Raw genomic sequence first — 16,907 nt, 5'->3', positions numbered from 1 at the left:
TATACTCTGTCTCTCTGTGTCTCTTTCACTTTCTCCTTGTCTCCCTCCTTCCCTCTCTTCCTCTCTCTATCCCTTCCTTCCTTCCCTTTCTTCTTTCTTCCCTTTTTTCTTCCTCCCTCCCTCCTTCCTTCCTTTATCCCTTCCTACTCTTTTCCCTCCCTTTTTTCTTCCTCCTTCCTTCCTTCACCCTGTCTCCCCACTCTTCTCCCTCCCTTCTTTTTTTTCTTCCTCCCTTCCCTCTTTCCTTCCTTCACCTCTTCTCCCCGTTCTTCTCCCTCCCTTCTTTTTTTTCCTCCTCCCTTCCCTCCTTCCTTCCTTCACCTCTTCTCCCCACTCTTCTCCCTCCCTTCTTTTTTTTCTTCCTTCCTTCCTTTCTTCCCTCCCTCCCTCCTCCTCATCCCTCTCACATCTGTGTGGCTATTTCTGTAGCGTCTTGGAACTCAGCCCCTGGAGACATGATGCCTCTAAGTATGATTAATTAAAGTCTTTAAGATTCACAGTAGAAGGAGCCCTGGCTTTGGACTTCTGCAGACTCTGAAGCCGAGGGTGGCTAGATGACTTGTCCTGAGCCACCCTGAGATTATTCTGTGGAGGGAGCCGGGATTCGAACCCACACGGCCTAGCTCCAGAACCGGCTCTTTCCTCTGGAACTTGTTGAGTCCTGCCTCTCTTTGCACCTGGGACCAAATGAGATAATGGATGGAAAGGGCTTTGTAGGCCTAAGAGCATTATGCAGATATTACCCCCTGTTGTCTTCCTGCCCCCATTTCCTTAAGAAGAAAATGGGATGATGAGAAGGTGAAGCAGCATTGTCTGGGATTACACAGGGAGTCAGTTTTAGATGCGAGATTTCAATCCAGTTCTTCCTGATTCAAAGTCTAGCACTCACTCAGTCAACAAACATTAGGCCCCTACTGTGTGCTAGTCTTTCCCCCCAGGAATCACTCAGTCAACAAACATTAGGCCCCTACTGTATGCTAGCCTTTCCCCCCAGGAATCATTCAGTCAACAAACATTAGGCCCCTACTGTGTGCTACCCTTTCCTGCAGGAATCAATCTGTCAACAAACATTAAGCCCCTACTATGTGCAGTCATTTCCTCCCAGGAATTAATCACCCAGTCAACAAACATTAAGCCCCTATTTTGTGGGAGGTGCTGAGAGCATCATAAGTGAGACATTCTATCTCTTTGTGTTTGTGCAGTGTGTCTTCATGTGTACATATTATCTCCCCCGATAGAACGTAAGCTGCCTTGAGGTCAGAATTGTTTGATCTCTGTAATGTTGGCACCTCCTGTTCCTGGCACCTTGTCTGGCCCTTAGGAGGCTGGAGTATTTGTTGAAGGGAGCAGCTTGCCTTCCCTTGGGGGACTGTTTCTCCTGCCACTGCCAGAAAGAGCTCCAGACTGAGGAGGGAGGGAGTTTCCCACTGCTGGGGGCGGCCAGAATTTCAGAAAAAAGAAACATTCGAAGGAGAAAGAATTATTTATAGGCCTTTGGATGTTTGCATAATGCTTTCCGAATTTCCTCTCAGGGGCTTTACAACCCCTGGGGAAGGGCGGTGGGGGTCCCTGCTTGGAAGGGTCGGGTCGCTGACTGAGAGCCCCAGGATGGCCCCGGCTACAGCTGCTCCCCCTGTGCTTCTGGCCTGCCTTGTCTGGATTGAAGAATGTAGCCTGCAATTAGAGGCTAGTTGAAAGGCTGGCTTGGGGAGGGGGCTTTCTTTGGCAGGGGACATTCCAGGGCTCTGGGGGGGCCGAGGGGAGGTGGTCACCCCCTCCCCAGACCCCATTCTCTGTGCCATCATCTGCCCTTCTCTGGGGGCCATGATCACCAGCCAGGACCCCGGTCCCCAAAGTGTCACATTCTACACTGGGATGCTATTCTCTGAAGCTCCCTGACGCACCAGCCGGGCCCCACGTAGCCATGGGAGACGGCCCGTTCTGGGGGGCTCTCCGCCGCCTCTCCGTTTCGGGGTCTCTGTGGGGCCCCAGAGAAGGCTCCCCATCCCCGGGGGTCTCGGTGAGAGGTGCTGCCTCAGATGTCTCCTCGGAGTCCGTGTGTCATCTCGTGACTCGCCTTCTCTCCCCAGATCCGAGGCTCTACCAGGAAATCCGGGAAAGGGGCCTGAACACCAGCCACGAGTCGGACGACGATCAGCTGGAGGGCTGCTCGAGCCCCGAGGGCCCTCGGAAAGCCGATGCCACGATCGTGGTGAAGAATTACCGGCCTGCCCAAGTCACCTGGAGCCAGCTGCCTGAGGTAGGTGCTCCGGGACCTGAGTCCCTTCCTGACCATCTGCTCAAGTCTGGGCTCTCCATCTCTGTTCCGTTTGAGATTTTTCTTCATTGTTGTTTTCCTTTCATTTAATTTACTTTTTACCAGTTATCAAACATTCAGGTTTTTTGCTCCCACCCACCCACTGGTTAAAAAACAAACAAAAACAAATTTTCTTATCACATAAGCACAGTTAAGCCAAACATTCCCACATTGTTCATTTTCAGAAATGTATTTTTTATTCTGTCTATCACCTTTATGGCTTGACAGGAGCAACATTTTTTCTCATTCCTTCTAACTATGGCTGGTCATTTCAATGTTTGTAAGATCAATTAGTCAGCATTTATTAAATACCTGCTGTCTACCAGGCACTAGGGTAAGCTGTTGGGGATACAAAGACAGGCAAAAGGCGATCCTTTGAGGAGCTTACAGTCTAGTGGAAAAGCAAACAAGTTTTAGACAGGATAAATAGGAGCAATGAGAATGGGAGGGGAAAGGGAATACAACTTTATTATATTAAAAATATTTATTTTTAAATCATTGATGTTACAGTATAAATTATTCTTCCAATTCTGCTCCAGTTTATTCAAGTCTCCCCATATCTCAAATCTATTTTCTCATCTCTTCCAGGACATACATAGGCCATAGTGTGTTTAGCCATTTCCAATTGATGGCACCTCCTCAGTTTCTAGTTCTTTGTCTTCCTTCAAAGAGCTGCTATAAATATTTCTGTACATATGGAACCTCTTCTCCTCTTTATTGGCTTTCTTTGGTATAGTCTAAAAGTGGTATGGCTGAGTCAAAGGACATGTACTTATTAGTCATTTCTGTGCATCATTTCAGATTGCTTTCAGGAATGATCATACCCATTCACGGTTCAGCCAATAAGGTATCAGTGTGCTTGTTTTGCCAACATAGATCATTTCTCTTTTTTGATTATCTTTGCCAACCTCAGAATTATAGTAATATCATTTTTCTCATATGACTATAGATAGCCTGGATTTTTTTCTCATGAAAACCATGGACCAGTTCTTAATTGAGAAAAATAAAATGACTCTTATTCTTATAAATCTAAATTAGTACCTTGTATGTCTTGGAAAAGAGCTTTACCAGAGACAAATATTCTTTCCCCCAGCAAATTTCCCTTCTAATCTGAGCTGAATTGGCTTTGTGCAAAAATGTATAAATTTTGTGTCATTAAAGTTTAAAGTTGCTTATTTTATCTTGTGTGATCCTCTTGCTTTATTTGATTATGGACTCTTCCCTTATCCACAGATCTGACAAGTTATTTCTTCCTTGTTCCACTAGTTTATGTTGTGACCTTTTACCTCAAGTCATAGATCCTTTTGGAGTTTCTCTTGGTATAATGTATGAAGTATTGGTTTAACTTTGTTGTTTTCAAGGTTCATTCATTCAGTTGTGTCCAGTTATTCATGATTCTATGGACCATGACCAGGTCCTCCTGTCCTCCACTCTCTCCCAAAGTCTGGCCACGCTCACGTTCATTGCTTCCACGACACCATCCATCCGTTTCATCTCTGCCGTCCCCTTTTCCTTTCGCCTTCAATCTTTCCCAACATCAGGGTCTTTTCCGATGAGTCCCATCTTCTCATTATGTGACCAAAGTATTCCTGCTTCTATTTCATTATTTGACCTGCCAGTGAGTAGCCTGAATTAATTTCTTTTAGGTAGTGAGTGATCTGGTCTTCTTGCTGTTCAAGGGACTTTCAAAAGTCTTCTCCAGCTTCATAGTTCCAAAGCATTGATTTTGTGGTTCTCAGCTTTCCTTATGATCCAACTCTCACAGCCAGCCATACATTGCTAATGAAAAAAACCACAGCTTTGACCAGATGCACTTTTTCCCACAGAGTCATGTCTCTGCTTTTAGGATGCTGTCCAGATTTACCATAGCTTTCCTTCCAAGAAGCAAACATCTTTTTAATTTTTGCCTTATTGCTTATCCAGTTTTCCCATCATTAAAAAAAAAAAAAAAACATCAAATACTAAGTCCTTACCCCAGTAGTTGGTGAGTTTATCGAATACTAGATTTCTAGCATCATTTGCTTCTGGATCTTGTGTACCTATTCTGTTCTACTTATTCGTCTCTCAGTTTTTTAACCAAAACTAAATTGTTTTGAGAATTACTGCTATGTAATACAGTCCAAGATCAGGCACTACATTTTTATTTTATTTTTTATTTTTTTGCCATTTCCCTTGAGATTTTTGACCTTTTGTGATTTTCTATGAATTTCAATGTTATTTCTTCAAATTTTATTAAGTAATTCTTTGGATCTTTGATTGCTTTGAGACTAAGTAAATTATTTTATGTCGTATTGTCATTTTTATTCTATTGGCTCAGCCTACCCATGAATAATTATTATTTCTCCAGTTATTTGGCTCTATCTTCATTTCTATAAACAGTACCTTATATTTGTACTTGTGTAATTCTTGTATGTATCTTAGTGGTTAGACTCCCAAGCATTTTATATATGCCCAAGTATTTTATACATTCCATAGTAATTTTAAATGGAATCTCTCTAACTTTCCTTCAGGGTTTTGTTAGTATCCTAAAGAAATGCTGATGATTTATTTGCTGAAGTTATTTCAGTTAATTTTGATTAGATTCTCTAGAGATCTTTAAGTAAACCCTCATCTCACCTGCAAAAAAAGGGGATAATTTGGTTTCTTCCTTGTGTCTACTTATCTCTTCCGTTTCTTTTTCTTATTACAATAGCTACTATTTCTAGTATTGTCAAATAGAAATGTTGACAGTGGATATCCTTATTTTATCCCTGATCTTAATGGAAAACATTTAAGTTTATTTACCCTGGCTCTTGGTTTTAGTAGTTTATCCTATTACGCAAAAGTCCATCCCTATGTTTTATCGTTGTTATTTTAGTAGAAATGGTGGAAAACTCTTTCTGCATCTATCGATATCATCATGTGATTTTTTTTTTTTTTTTGTTATTAATATGGTTAAATTTGTTTTCTTGTAAACCACTGCGTTCCTGGTATAAATCCAGCTTGGTGATATGTTGTCATAAGCTCTCTCCTGATATTTTATTTAAAGTCACTGCATCAGTATTTAGGGGAGATATCGATCTATAGTTTTTGTTGTATTGTTTTCTGTTTTAACTCTTGTTGGTTTAGGCTCAAGACCATAATTGTGTCATAGAAGGAAATAGGTCTTGCTATTTGACAAACAGCCTAATATTGCAATTAATTGGGGCGATGAATGTTAATGGCATTCACAGTCCCTGCTCTCAAGGAGCTTACAGTTTAATCAATGGGTACAAAGGAAAACTACAGAGAGGATGGTAGGAAGTAATGAAGAGAGGGAAGGGTTGGGAAGGACTTTCTGGGAAAGATGAGATTTTAGCTGGCTCTTCTGTGTCCCTGACCCCAGGGCCAGTCCCTAGCGCTGGGAATGAGCCCCGAGACTCGAGTCTCTGGAGCTCCCGAGTGCCAAGGGCCTGGGCGACCTGTTGCTCTCTCCCCTAGCCGCCCCCCTGCCCGTCCCTCCCCTGCCACTTCACAGACAGGAAGCTGTGAATAAATACCCCGGGGCCCCAGAGGAGTTTCCCATGCCATCACAGAAAGGCCACCCCCACCCACCTGGCTTTCCCCGGCCCCCAAGGGCTGGGTGGGGGTGCCAGGGCACAAGCCAAGCTGAGTAGGCGGGCAGTCAGCTTCCAAGACGGCCTGCCGGCAGAGCGAGCACCTGGGTGGCAGCAGCCGAGCGGGAGGGTGATCCCTGGGCCCAAGAGGCGCTGACTCAGCTGCAGAGGCTTCCTCCCGAGGAAGGGGGGATCTGCTTTGTCCTGTCTTAACCCTCGGTTTCGCTCTCACACCTCCAGCTTCCCTCAGTCTGCAGCAGCAGAGGAGGAGAAGAGGCAGTGAGGAACAGGGCAGTCCCCTCCAGAGCTTCCCAGGTCTCACTGGGAGAACTTCTCCACACCCTTCTCATCTTGATCTTTCTTTCCTTCCCTCTTTTTCTCCCCCTCATTTCCCCTTCTCATCTTCCCTCCTTCCTTCTTTCCTTCCCCTTTTTTCTTCCCTCCCTTGTTTCCTTTCTCCCTTTTCATTGTTCCCTTCTTTTCTTCCCTCCTTTCTTCTTTCCTTCCCCTTTTGTCTTCTTCCGTCCTTTCATTTTTCCCTTTTTCATTTTCCTCTTCTCTTTTTCACTCCTCCTCCTTTCTCTTCTTCCCTTCTTCCCTTTTTCATTTTCCTCTTCTCTTCTTCACTCCTCCTTTCTCTTCTTCCCTTCTTCCCCTTTTCATTTTCCTCTTCTCTTTTTCACTCCTCCTCCTTTCTCTTCTTCCCTTCTTCCCTTTTTCATTTTCCTCTTCTCTTCTTCACTCCTCCTTTCTCTTCTTCCCTTCTTCCCCTTTTCATTTTCCTCTTCTCTTCTTCACTCCTCCTCCTTTCTCTTCTTCCCTCCTTCCCCCTTCTTTTCTTCTCTCCTTCACCCCTTCCTTCCTTCTCATTTCCCTCTTCTCCTTCTTTTTCTTTGTCCTCCTCTCTTCTCCCTCCCTGGGTGCAGTAGAAGTCTGTTGAATAATGAGAGGACGCTCCAACACTGAGTCACTCAGTTGTCCGGGCCCCTCATTCAGAGGCACAGGGTTGGACTTTGCCATCTGCGCCCTCTCTGGATGCCAGCTGATGCCAGAGGGTGGGGGGGAGGGCAGCGTGTCCGGGGTGGGCAGTGCCCCCGGGAGTGCGTGCTGAGCAAGGAATGTGTGGCAGCAGGGCTTTACGCACCCACAAGTGCTGGCTCAGCCGTTTGGGTCTGGGCAAGTGTCCCACCTGCAGCTGCGAGTGGGCGGGCCGGCTCAGGAATACCGTCCTGCCCCCGCAGGGGCCAGTGCCGACCTGGCCCGGGCTTTGTTCTTGGCGTCCGCCCCAGACTGAAGTTTGGGGAGCCCCTTGGTGCAGACTCACGACCTGTCCCATAAGTCACCCTCTGCTCCCGTCCTCTCGGGGAGGTTTGCAGCCTCCCAGGCGTGTGACTCCAGCACACGGCCCGAGTCTGTCCCCTCCTCTCCACTCGCAGGCCCTCGGCTCCTCCCCAGGCTCGGGCGGCGGCCTCCCCGTGGGTCATCCTGCCTCTCCAGCCTGTGAGGGACCCAGCTGCCAACCCCTGGTGCCCACGGAAGCACCTACTGTGCGCGGCCCTGTGTTAGGTAGCAGAGACACAGCAGCCTCGGGGCGGTGACATCCATCGGGGGCCATTCGCGGGGAGCAGAATACAGTCGGGTACATGAACTGTGGAGGCATTTTTAGGAGCACAGAGCCAGACCAACAACCGCACTTACTAAGTGCCTACTGTGCGGTGGGTGCCCAGAGAGGTGCCCAGGCGGAAGTGACAGAGCCCGACCGCCGGAGCTCACGCTCTCGGATAGACCCAGAGAAGGAAACGGGGGTGCATTTGTATTGGTGTGGATTGATTGGACTGGTGAAAAGCAGGGCGAGTCCCCTGAAGTGGGCACAGATGTTCGGACGTGGACTGTTTGAGGTCAGATTTCTGTAAAATGGGCTCACGGGCTTCATCCCAGGGGAAGTAACGCAGTCTCTTCAGGGAGTTCTAGACCAGATTACAGCGTCATTTAAGGGAGGACTGATGGTGGGAGATCAGGAAAGATGTGTTAGGGTTATTGTTAGAAAAGTATCGTATGTATTATATATGAGAAAAACATGGATAATGGTGACATACGTACATATATTTATGGGAAAACTATTATATGGGCTGTCTTAAATGGAGGTGGGAATTGTGAAAGGCAAGAGTGAGGATGGAGAGCTTGGGACTCACTAAAGTCCGGAGCTTGGAGAGGGAATTTTGGGGACAGGAAACAGTTTTTCACACACACACATACATACATGTATATATGTGTGTGTATATATATAATATACATGTGTATGTATATATGTGTATGTATATACACAGACACACATATACATATATAATAGTTTTCTCAAAAATATATGTACATATGTCGCCATTATGTATGGTTTTCTCATAATATATAAATACTTTTCTCATATTTATATCTATGTGTGTATGTAAAATTTTGTTTTTCCAAAGCCATACAAAGATAGTTTTCAGCATGAGGAAGCAGTTTTGTTAGAGCGTTGCGTTTGTGAGGAAGACTATGGGAGCTCAGCTGGGAAAGGACGGTCAGTCCCGGTCCTGGCCCTGCCTCGGCCCCGGCTGGTCCTGGCCTCCCACAGAGCGGCCCCGGGCCTAGTCCTGGCCCTGCCTCGAGTCCTGGTCCTGCCCCCAGCCCCCGGCCCGGTCCTGGCCTCCCACAGAGCGGCCCCGGGCCCGGTCCTGGCCCTGCCTCGTGTCCTGGTCCTGCCTCGGCCCCGGCCCCCGGCCGGTCCTGGCCTCCCGCAGAGCGGGGCTCACACCCGTTGTGTGTCTGTTCCTCAGGTGGTGGAATCCGGGATCCTGGACCAGCTGTGCCCTGAAGAGCGAAAGCGGCAGGAGGTGAGGGGGCCCTGCCGGCTGTTTCCTGCCCCCCCAGAGGGTTGCTTTCCCGTGTGACCGCTCCGCCTCCCCTTTGTGCATTTGTCCAGAAGCGGGGAAGGAGCCCCGGGCTGTGGCCGGCCTCAGGCTGCACTTTGGAAGCCGCCTCGGGTGCCTGGGATTCAGCTTTATTAATAACATGGAGTCAAGTAACGGGATGTAGCGAGTGAAAGGGGGCTCGGGCCGTCGGGGGCCATTTAACTCCTCAGGAGCTCAGGAGCCGAGATCGGGCTGCTAAGTCCCCGAGGGGCTGCGACCTGTGTTAGCAGGGCCTGTCTCCCAGTTGGGTTCCCTCTGCTGAGCTCTCCCTTAACGGCCGGGCCTCCGTGCTCTCCTCTGCCACCATCGCCCTCTGGAAAGAGGGAAGGGAAGGGCTGATGTTCACCCTCGTCGCCGGCTCCCATTTATAGGTAGATCCCTTAAGGTCTGCAGGTCCCTCTGCAGTCATTACCTCATTTCATCTTCACAACAACCTGGGAAGGAGATGCTGTAATGATGACCATGTTACAGATGAGGAAACTGAGGCAGGAGGCGGTTACACAGCCAGCTCCTGTCCGAGGCTGGATTTGAACTCGGGCCTTCCCACTGCGGTCCCGCCTGCTGTGCCCGCCTCTCCTCACCCCCCCACTCGGGCACCCCGGGGGCAGGCTCCCCTTGGCTCTCTGCCATCGTTGGCCATCTTTGTCTTTCCTCCGACAGCGGGCTTCCCTGCCCGGGCCTTTTTTACCCCCCACTCCCCTCCCACCATGGCAGTGACCCACAGTGGGCACGGTGTCTTGGCTGGGGCTGGGGGGACGAGAGAGACAGAGAGAGAGGTTTCCCAGGCCCTGCCTGTTGGTCTCCCCTCCACAGGGTGTGACTGACTCCCTCACCGGCTTTCTCTGTGCTCCCCCTTTCTCCCCTCCCCCATCTCTCTCTGTCTCCTTCCCTTGTCTCTCCCCTTCCCCATCTCTCTCTCCCCTTCCCCATCTCTCTCTCTCTCCTTCCCTTGTCTCTCCCCTTCCCCATCTCTCTCCTCCATTTCCCCCTCCCATCTCTCCCCTTCCCCATCTCTCTCTCTCTCCTTCCCTTGTCTCTCCCTTCCCTATTTCTCTCCTCTATCTCTCCCCTCCCCCATTTCTCTCTGTCTCCTTCCCTTATCTCTCCCCTTCCCTATTTCTCTCCTCCATTTTCCCCTTCCCCATCTCTCTCTGTCTCCTTCCCTTGTCTCTCTCCTCCCCATCTCTCTCTCTCTCCTTCCCTATTTCTCTCCCCTCCCCCATCTCTCTCCTCCATTTCCCCCTCCCATCTCTCCCCTCCCCCGTTTCTCCACGCAGGCGATTTTTGAGATCATCACGTCCGAGTTCTCGTACCTGCACAGCCTGGGGATCCTCGTGACCGAGTTCTTGAAGTCCAAGGAGCTGAAGGGGACCATGACGCAGACGGAGCACCACCACCTCTTCTCCAACATCGTGGACGTCCAGGGGGCCAGCCAGAAGTGAGTCCCGGGCCCTGCGGGCCTGGCTACTTTGGGGAGCCCCGGCAAAGAGGGGGAGCGGAAGCCGCAGGGCCCTGAGTGCGAGTGCCAAACCGCAGCCTCCCGAGAGAGCTCCGGGCCAGTCCCAGGCCCCTGAGAGCCACAGGGACCCAGAATTCACCGGCCTGAGCCGTGGCCCCCGGGAGTGGGCGGGGCTCTGGGGAGAGATCCCACTCACCTGACAGTGAAACCTAGAATTTCCTCCATTTTAAAACACTGTTCACTTTACCAGGTCCCTCTGTAAAGGGCTCAGGATTTAGAGAAAGCAGAGTAACAGCCCCGAGCCTAGTGCAGCCCCTCCTCCTAGAGGGGGATGTGACTTGTCCAGGGTCACGCAGGGAGCCCAGAGCCACCAAGCCCGAGTCCCCGTGGCCCGGGATCAGTGGGTCCTGGCCCCGAGACCCCGCTAGGAGACAGCGTGGCCCAGGGCCGAGAAGCCAGTCCCGGGATTGGAGTGCAAATCATGCTCCTGGGTGGCTGAATACACTGCATCCTCTCTATGGGCCTCAGTTTCCCAAGCTGTAAAAAGGGGGGGGGGGTGTGGATTAACTGAACTCTACTGTCCCTTCCAATTCTAAATCGAGGGCCTGACTCAAGCACTCTCACGTTGACAACCCCTCCACCCTCAGACCTCAGTTTTCTCATCTGTTCAAAGGAGGGTTGGGCCAGACCAGGGGCCGTTCGCCTTTTTCGGCGGGCTGGTGCAGCCGGGCCCCCTGCCCGTCATGCTGCTTTCTCCTTGGAGTTGCCCGGAGCCGCACAGCTGGGTTGGGGTGACGCCAGGCCCGGCGCCCCGCCCCCTGCACCTCCTGGCTGCCCCTCGGTCCGGCTTTTTTACTCGGTTGAAGGAAACGCTCAGCTTTGGTTCAAGCGAGTGACAGTAGGAGCTGGAGCTTTCCCCACCGCGTTCCCGGAGCCCCGGCCCCCGGGGGTCCCGGACCGGCCTGCACCAGGGCTCAGCGCTCCGGCCGCTCCCTCTGGGGGTCCCCGGGGCGAGGCGGGCGCTGTCCTGGTGCAGCGGGGTCAGGGGCTGGGGAGGAGGCGGCCCCCAACGGGGAGCACAGGCCTGAGCAGGGCGAGTGTGAGCCGAGCTACGCCGGCCACGGGGCAGGCTACGTCAGGCCGGGCTTTGGGGGCCGGGGCCCCGTAGGAGGCCGTTGCGTGGCTGGCGAGCTCCGGCCACCGTAGAGGGCACTCCTGGCTGTGATTAATAATGAACCAGACGCCACCTCGCCGTGGCTCAGGGCTCCAGGCCTCCTCTGGGCCGATGCCCTCCTGGGCTCTGGAGTGAGAGGGAAGGAAGGAGGGGCACGAGGGGGGGCCCGAGGGCCGTCCGCCGCCGTGGGCCCAGCCGCGCCAGGACAGGAGCCGGCGGCCGGGCCGGCCAGCCTCGGGTTGCAGCTCCGGTGTCCGGTAGCAGCGCCCCCAGACCTGCCCGGGCTTGGCTCAGGTTACATCACCAGAAGTGGAGGAGGGCCCCGGCCACCGTGCCGGCCTCCGCAGGAGGGAGGTTCTGGCCGGACTCGGGAGGCTCCCCGGGGACAGAAGTTCCTCACTTCCTGCGGGGGTGCTCCGTAAACGCCTGCTAAGTGCCAGGCCCTGTGCGGGTACCGGGGGATGCCAGCATGGCGCCCGCCTGCGGGGCGCTCACGGTCCCCATACAGACGGGCGCTGCGCTGTGGGAGCTGGAGGCCGGACCGGCCTGGGCCTTGTGTGGGGGCCGCCCAGGCTCGGAGGAGGCTGGGGCTGGGCCGGGGGAGGGGGCGACACCGGGTGTGGGGGGCAACGCAAATGTGCTGGCGGGAGTGTGGAGGGGCAGGCAGCGTGGAGGGGACAGGGACTGACTTCTGCCCCTTTTTATGTCTCCAGCACTTGGCATAGGGGCCTGCACCTAGTAGGTGCTTCATAAATGTTCACTGGTAATGGGGGAGTAAGAGGGAGCCATTGAAGGTTAATGAGAAGAGGGTGATGTTCAGATGGAGACTTTAGGAAAATGAGTTTGGGCGGGTGAGACCTGGTTCTCATTTCTCCACTGCTGCAGGGCAGCTTTAGAAAGAGTAAAAAGTGTGTGTGAGAGAGAAAGAGAGAGAGACAGTGGAGAGAGAGAGAGAGAGAGAGAGAGAGAGAGAGAGAGAGAGAGAGAGAGAGAGAGAGAGAGAGAGAGAGAGAGAGAGAGAGAGAGAGACAGTGAGAGAGAGAAGGGGGCAGAGAGACAGAAACAGAGACAGAGAGAGAGAGAAGGGGGCAGAGAGACAGTGAGAGAGAGAGGGGGCAGAGAGACAGAAACAGAGACAGAGAGAGAGAGAAGGGGGCAGAGAGACAGAGAGAGAAGGGGGCAGAGAGACAGTGGGAGAGAGAAGGGGGCAGAGAGACAGAAACAGAGACAGAGAGAGAGAGAGGGGGCAGAGAGACAGAGAGAGAAGGGGGCAGAGAGACAGTGGGAGAGAGAAGGGGGCAGAGAGACAGAAACAGAGACAGAGAGAGAGAGAAGGGGGCAGAGAGACAGAAACAGAGACAGTGAGAGAGAGAGAAGGGGGCAGAGAGACAGAGAGAGAGAGAAGGGGGCAGAGAGACAGAAACAGAGACAGTGAGAGAGAGAAGGGGGCAGAGAGACAGAAACAGAGACAGTGAGAGAGAGAGAAGGGGGCAGAGAGACAGAAACAGAGACAGAGAGAGAGAGAGAAGGGGGCAGAGAGACAGAAACAGAGACAGTGAGAGAGAGAGAAGGGGGCAGAGAGACAGTGAGAGAGAGAAGGGGGCAGAGAGACAGAAACAGAGACAGTGAGAGAGAGAAGGGGGCAGAGAGACAGAAACAGAGACAGAGAGAGAGAGAGAAGGGGGCAGAGAGACAGAAACAGAGACAGTGAGAGAGAGAGAAGGGGGCAGAGAGACAGAAACAGAGACAGTGAGAGAGAGAGGGGGCAGAGAGACAGAAACAGAGACAGAGAGAGAGAGAAGGGGGCAGAGAGACAGTGAGAGAGAGAAGGGGGCAGAGAGACAGTGAGAGAGAGAAGGGGGCAGAGACAGAGAGACAGAAACAGAGACAGAGAGAGAGAGAAGGGGGCAGAGAGACAGAAACAGAGACAGTGAGAGAGAGAGAAGGGGGCAGAGAGACAGAAACAGACAGTGAGAGAGAGAGAAGGGGGCAGAGAGACAGTGAGAGAGAGAAGGGGGCAGAGAGACAGAAACAGAGACAGTGAGAGAGAGAGAAGGGGGCAGAGAGACAGAAACAGAGACAGAGAGAGAGAGAGAAGGGGGCAGAGAGACAGAAACAGAGACAGTGAGAGAGAGAGAAGGGGGCAGAGAGACAGTGAGAGAGAGAAGGGGGCAGAGAGACAGAAACAGAGACAGTGAGAGAGAGAAGGGGGCAGAGAGACAGAAACAGAGACAGAGAGAGAGAGAAGGGGGCAGAGAGACAGAAACAGAGACAGAGAGAGAGAGAGAAGGGGGCAGAGAGACAGAAACAGAGACAGTGAGAGAGAGAGAAGGGGGCAGAGAGACAGAAACAGAGACAGAGAGAGAGAGAAGGGGGCAGAGAGACAGTGAGAGAGAGAAGGGGGCAGAGAGACAGTGAGAGAGAGAAGGGGGCAGAGAGACAGAAACAGAGACAGAGAGAGAGAGAGAAGGGGGCAGAGAGACAGAAACAGACAGTGAGAGAGAGAGAAGGGGGCAGAGAGACAGAGAGAGAAGGGGGCAGAGAGACAGTGGGAGAGAGAAGGGGGCAGAGAGACAGAAACAGAGACAGAGAGAAGAGAGAAGGGGGCAGAGAGACAGAAACAGAGACAGTGAGAGAGAGAGAAGGGGGCAGAGAGACAGAAACAGACAGTGAGAGAGAGAAGGGGGCAGAGACAGAGAGACAGAGAGAGAAGGGGGCAGAGAGACAGTGGGAGAGAGAAGGGGGCAGAGAGACAGAAACAGAGACAGAGAGAGAGAGAGAAGGGGGCAGAGAGACAGAAACAGAGACAGTGAGAGAGAGAGAAGGGGGCAGAGAGACAGTGAGAGAGAGAAGGGGGCAGAGAGACAGAAACAGAGACAGTGAGAGAGAGAAGGGGGCAGAGAGACAGAAACAGAGACAGAGAGAGAGAGAGAAGGGGGCAGAGAGACAGAAACAGAGACAGTGAGAGAGAGAGAAGGGGGCAGAGAGACAGAAACAGAGACAGTGAGAGAGAGAGAAGGGGGCAGAGAGACAGAAACAGAGACAGAGAGAGAGAGAAGGGGGCAGAGAGACAGTGAGAGAGAGAAGGGGGCAGAGAGACAGTGAGAGAGAGAAGGGGGCAGAGAGACAGAAACAGAGACAGAGAGAGAGAGAGAAGGGGGCAGAGAGACAGAAACAGAGACAGTGAGAGAGAGAGAGGGGGGCAGAGAGACAGAAACAGACAGTGAGAGAGAGAGAAGGGGGCAGAGAGACAGAAACAGAGACAGTGAGAGAGAGAGAAGGGGGCAGAGAGACAGAAACAGACAGTGAGAGAGAGAGAGGGGGGCAGAGAGACAGTGAGAGAGAGAAGGGGGCAGAGAGACAGAGAGACAGAAACAGAGACAGTGAGAGAGAGAGAAGGGGGCAGAGAGAGAGACAGAGACAGAGAGAGAGAGAGAGGGGGGCAGAGAGACAGAAACAGAGACAGAGAGAGAGAGAGAAGGGGGCAGAGAGACAGAAACAGAGACAGTGAGAGAGAGAGAAGGGGGCAGAGAGACAGAAACAGACAGTGAGAGAGAGAAGGGGGCAGAGAGACAGAGAGAGAGACAGTGGAGAGAGTGAGATGAAAGAGAAAAAGACGGGTGGGGGCAGGGAGGACAGAGACCAGTGCACTTGCTGAGTGGGGGAGGGGAGTTTAAGGCCCGGCACCTGGGAGAACCAGGAAAAGCCTGTTGGAGAACCTCGGGCCTTTAGCTGACGCCTTCAGGAATTGGGGCGATGAGGGAGACAGACACTGGGGGAGGGAGTGTCCGGTAGAGGCGACCGGAGGGGAGCTGGCCGCTGCGGACTGGAACGGGGAATGCAGGCGGGGGAGCGGAAAATGAGGCCTGAGGGAGCGGGACGGGAAGGCTGGGGAGGGGCGGACCAGCAGGGGGCGGGGTCTCAGGAGCTCGGGGCGGGGCCGGCCGGGGATCCCAGAGTGGGGGGGCCGGGCTGGAGGCGGGGCCGAGGTTCCGGCTCAGAGATCGGCCCCTCCCCCAAAGGCATTCGCCTCCCTAGGATTCCTCCGAAGCACTGACGTGGAAACTTCTGGGGGCGCACTGGTCCCCGCTTTGGGAGCGCTGGTCCCAGGGGGCTCTGGGAAAAGGGCCGGGGGGAGTGGAATGGCCTGCAGAGGCCTTAAACGGGACCAGGAAGCCTGCGTCGGACCTGGGGGGCGGGGGGTCTCCAATGGAGCAGTGATAATGTGGTCTCTGAGGTTCCCTTCCAGATCTTCCCTGGGGGAGAGGGTTTGTGCCTCAGTTTCTTTCTCGGTAACTTCCCAGAGGAAGGACGGCCCAGCCCACGGAAGGAAGTTGGACTGGGAGTCAGCGGTTCCCCGTTGGGAGCCTGGCCCCGCAGCTTTCTGCCTGGGGGTCCCCCGGCCTCTGTCGGTGAGGGAGCCGTAGGAGAAGGGCGCCAGAGGAGCCCTGCACCCTGACCGGGAGCTGGGGAGGGTCGGTGCCCCTGCAGCGCCCTGCCTGTCTCTGGTACCTGAGGCGGGGGCGGGGCAGGGAGGGGAGAGTGCCTGCGCCCAGCCTCCTCCTCCCAGGAGGAACCTGCCGCTTTGGGGGAGGGGCAGCAGTGCCGGGGTCTCCTTCCCCCCACTGTGTTGTCAGCTAATGTCCCTGAGCCCCCATCTATCAATGGTTTGGGTTTGGGATCGGGAGAAATGTGCGGGTCTCACGCGTCTACACAGACAGAGACACAAAAGTCACACCCCCACAATCACTCTTGGCCCAGCCAGCCCTGGGATCCCACTGGCCGGCTTCCTCCTCGGCTCCCATCCCCCGCTTCCCTTCCCCCTGGGCCTCTGAGCCCTTTGCCCCAAGGACAGGCCCAGGGACTCCCGTCTCCGTGAGGATTCCCAGAGGAAGGTGTTCTCGGAATCAGGGCCCGCCTGTCACGTGAGCGTGTGCGCAGGCGCACGGGCACACCTCTGTGACTGCAGGAGGCGCGGTCCCTGGGAAGCGCGTTCCCGCAGGGGCGGGTCTCTGGCGGGATTATAGCCATAATCCGGCCCCACCACCCTGACCGAAGGAACTACTTTATTATCTTTACAAGATAACAGCCCAGTTAAACATTTACTGTGTGCAGAGGACACAGAGCTGGACCGAAACCATTCCTGCCCTCAGGGAGCGTAACAGTCACTGACAGAACCTGAAAGGCTCGCGCTCCTTCACAACTGTTCTCTCCGTGAGCATCGGAACCCCACTAAGTGTTATCCCCATTTAACAGATGGGGAAACTGAGGCAAAGGGGTCGCACAGCTAGGAAGTATCCGGGCCTGGTGCTGTCTCCGCTGCACCCAGAGAAACATTGCTCAGCACATAGTAGGTGCCCAACAAATGCTCACTGATCAATTCTGATGGTTCGGGGCTGGAGGTTACGGCTCTGGTCACCTAGTCTGTGCGCCA

General features: G+C 53.3%; 1 protein-coding gene across 1 annotated transcript in view; it reads left to right on the top strand.

Annotated features, from left to right (window-relative positions):
* The window catches only part of ARHGEF16 (Rho guanine nucleotide exchange factor 16), a 65,849-nt gene that overhangs the window by 24,101 nt on the left and 24,841 nt on the right, over positions 1-16,907 (top strand). Inside the window, exons 4-6 of the mRNA XM_051988746.1 lie at positions 2,091-2,260; positions 8,706-8,762; positions 10,118-10,278. Coding sequence (XP_051844706.1) covers positions 2,091-2,260; positions 8,706-8,762; positions 10,118-10,278 — 388 coding nt within the window. The remainder of the gene's footprint in view (positions 1-2,090; positions 2,261-8,705; positions 8,763-10,117; positions 10,279-16,907) is intronic.

This window comes from Antechinus flavipes, chromosome 3 (assembly GCF_016432865.1).
Source record: "Antechinus flavipes isolate AdamAnt ecotype Samford, QLD, Australia chromosome 3, AdamAnt_v2, whole genome shotgun sequence".
NCBI classification, from domain to species: domain Eukaryota; kingdom Metazoa; phylum Chordata; class Mammalia; order Dasyuromorphia; family Dasyuridae; genus Antechinus; species Antechinus flavipes.
Note: the sequence above shows the minus strand (reverse complement) of the source record. Positions and strands in the feature narration are given on the sequence as shown.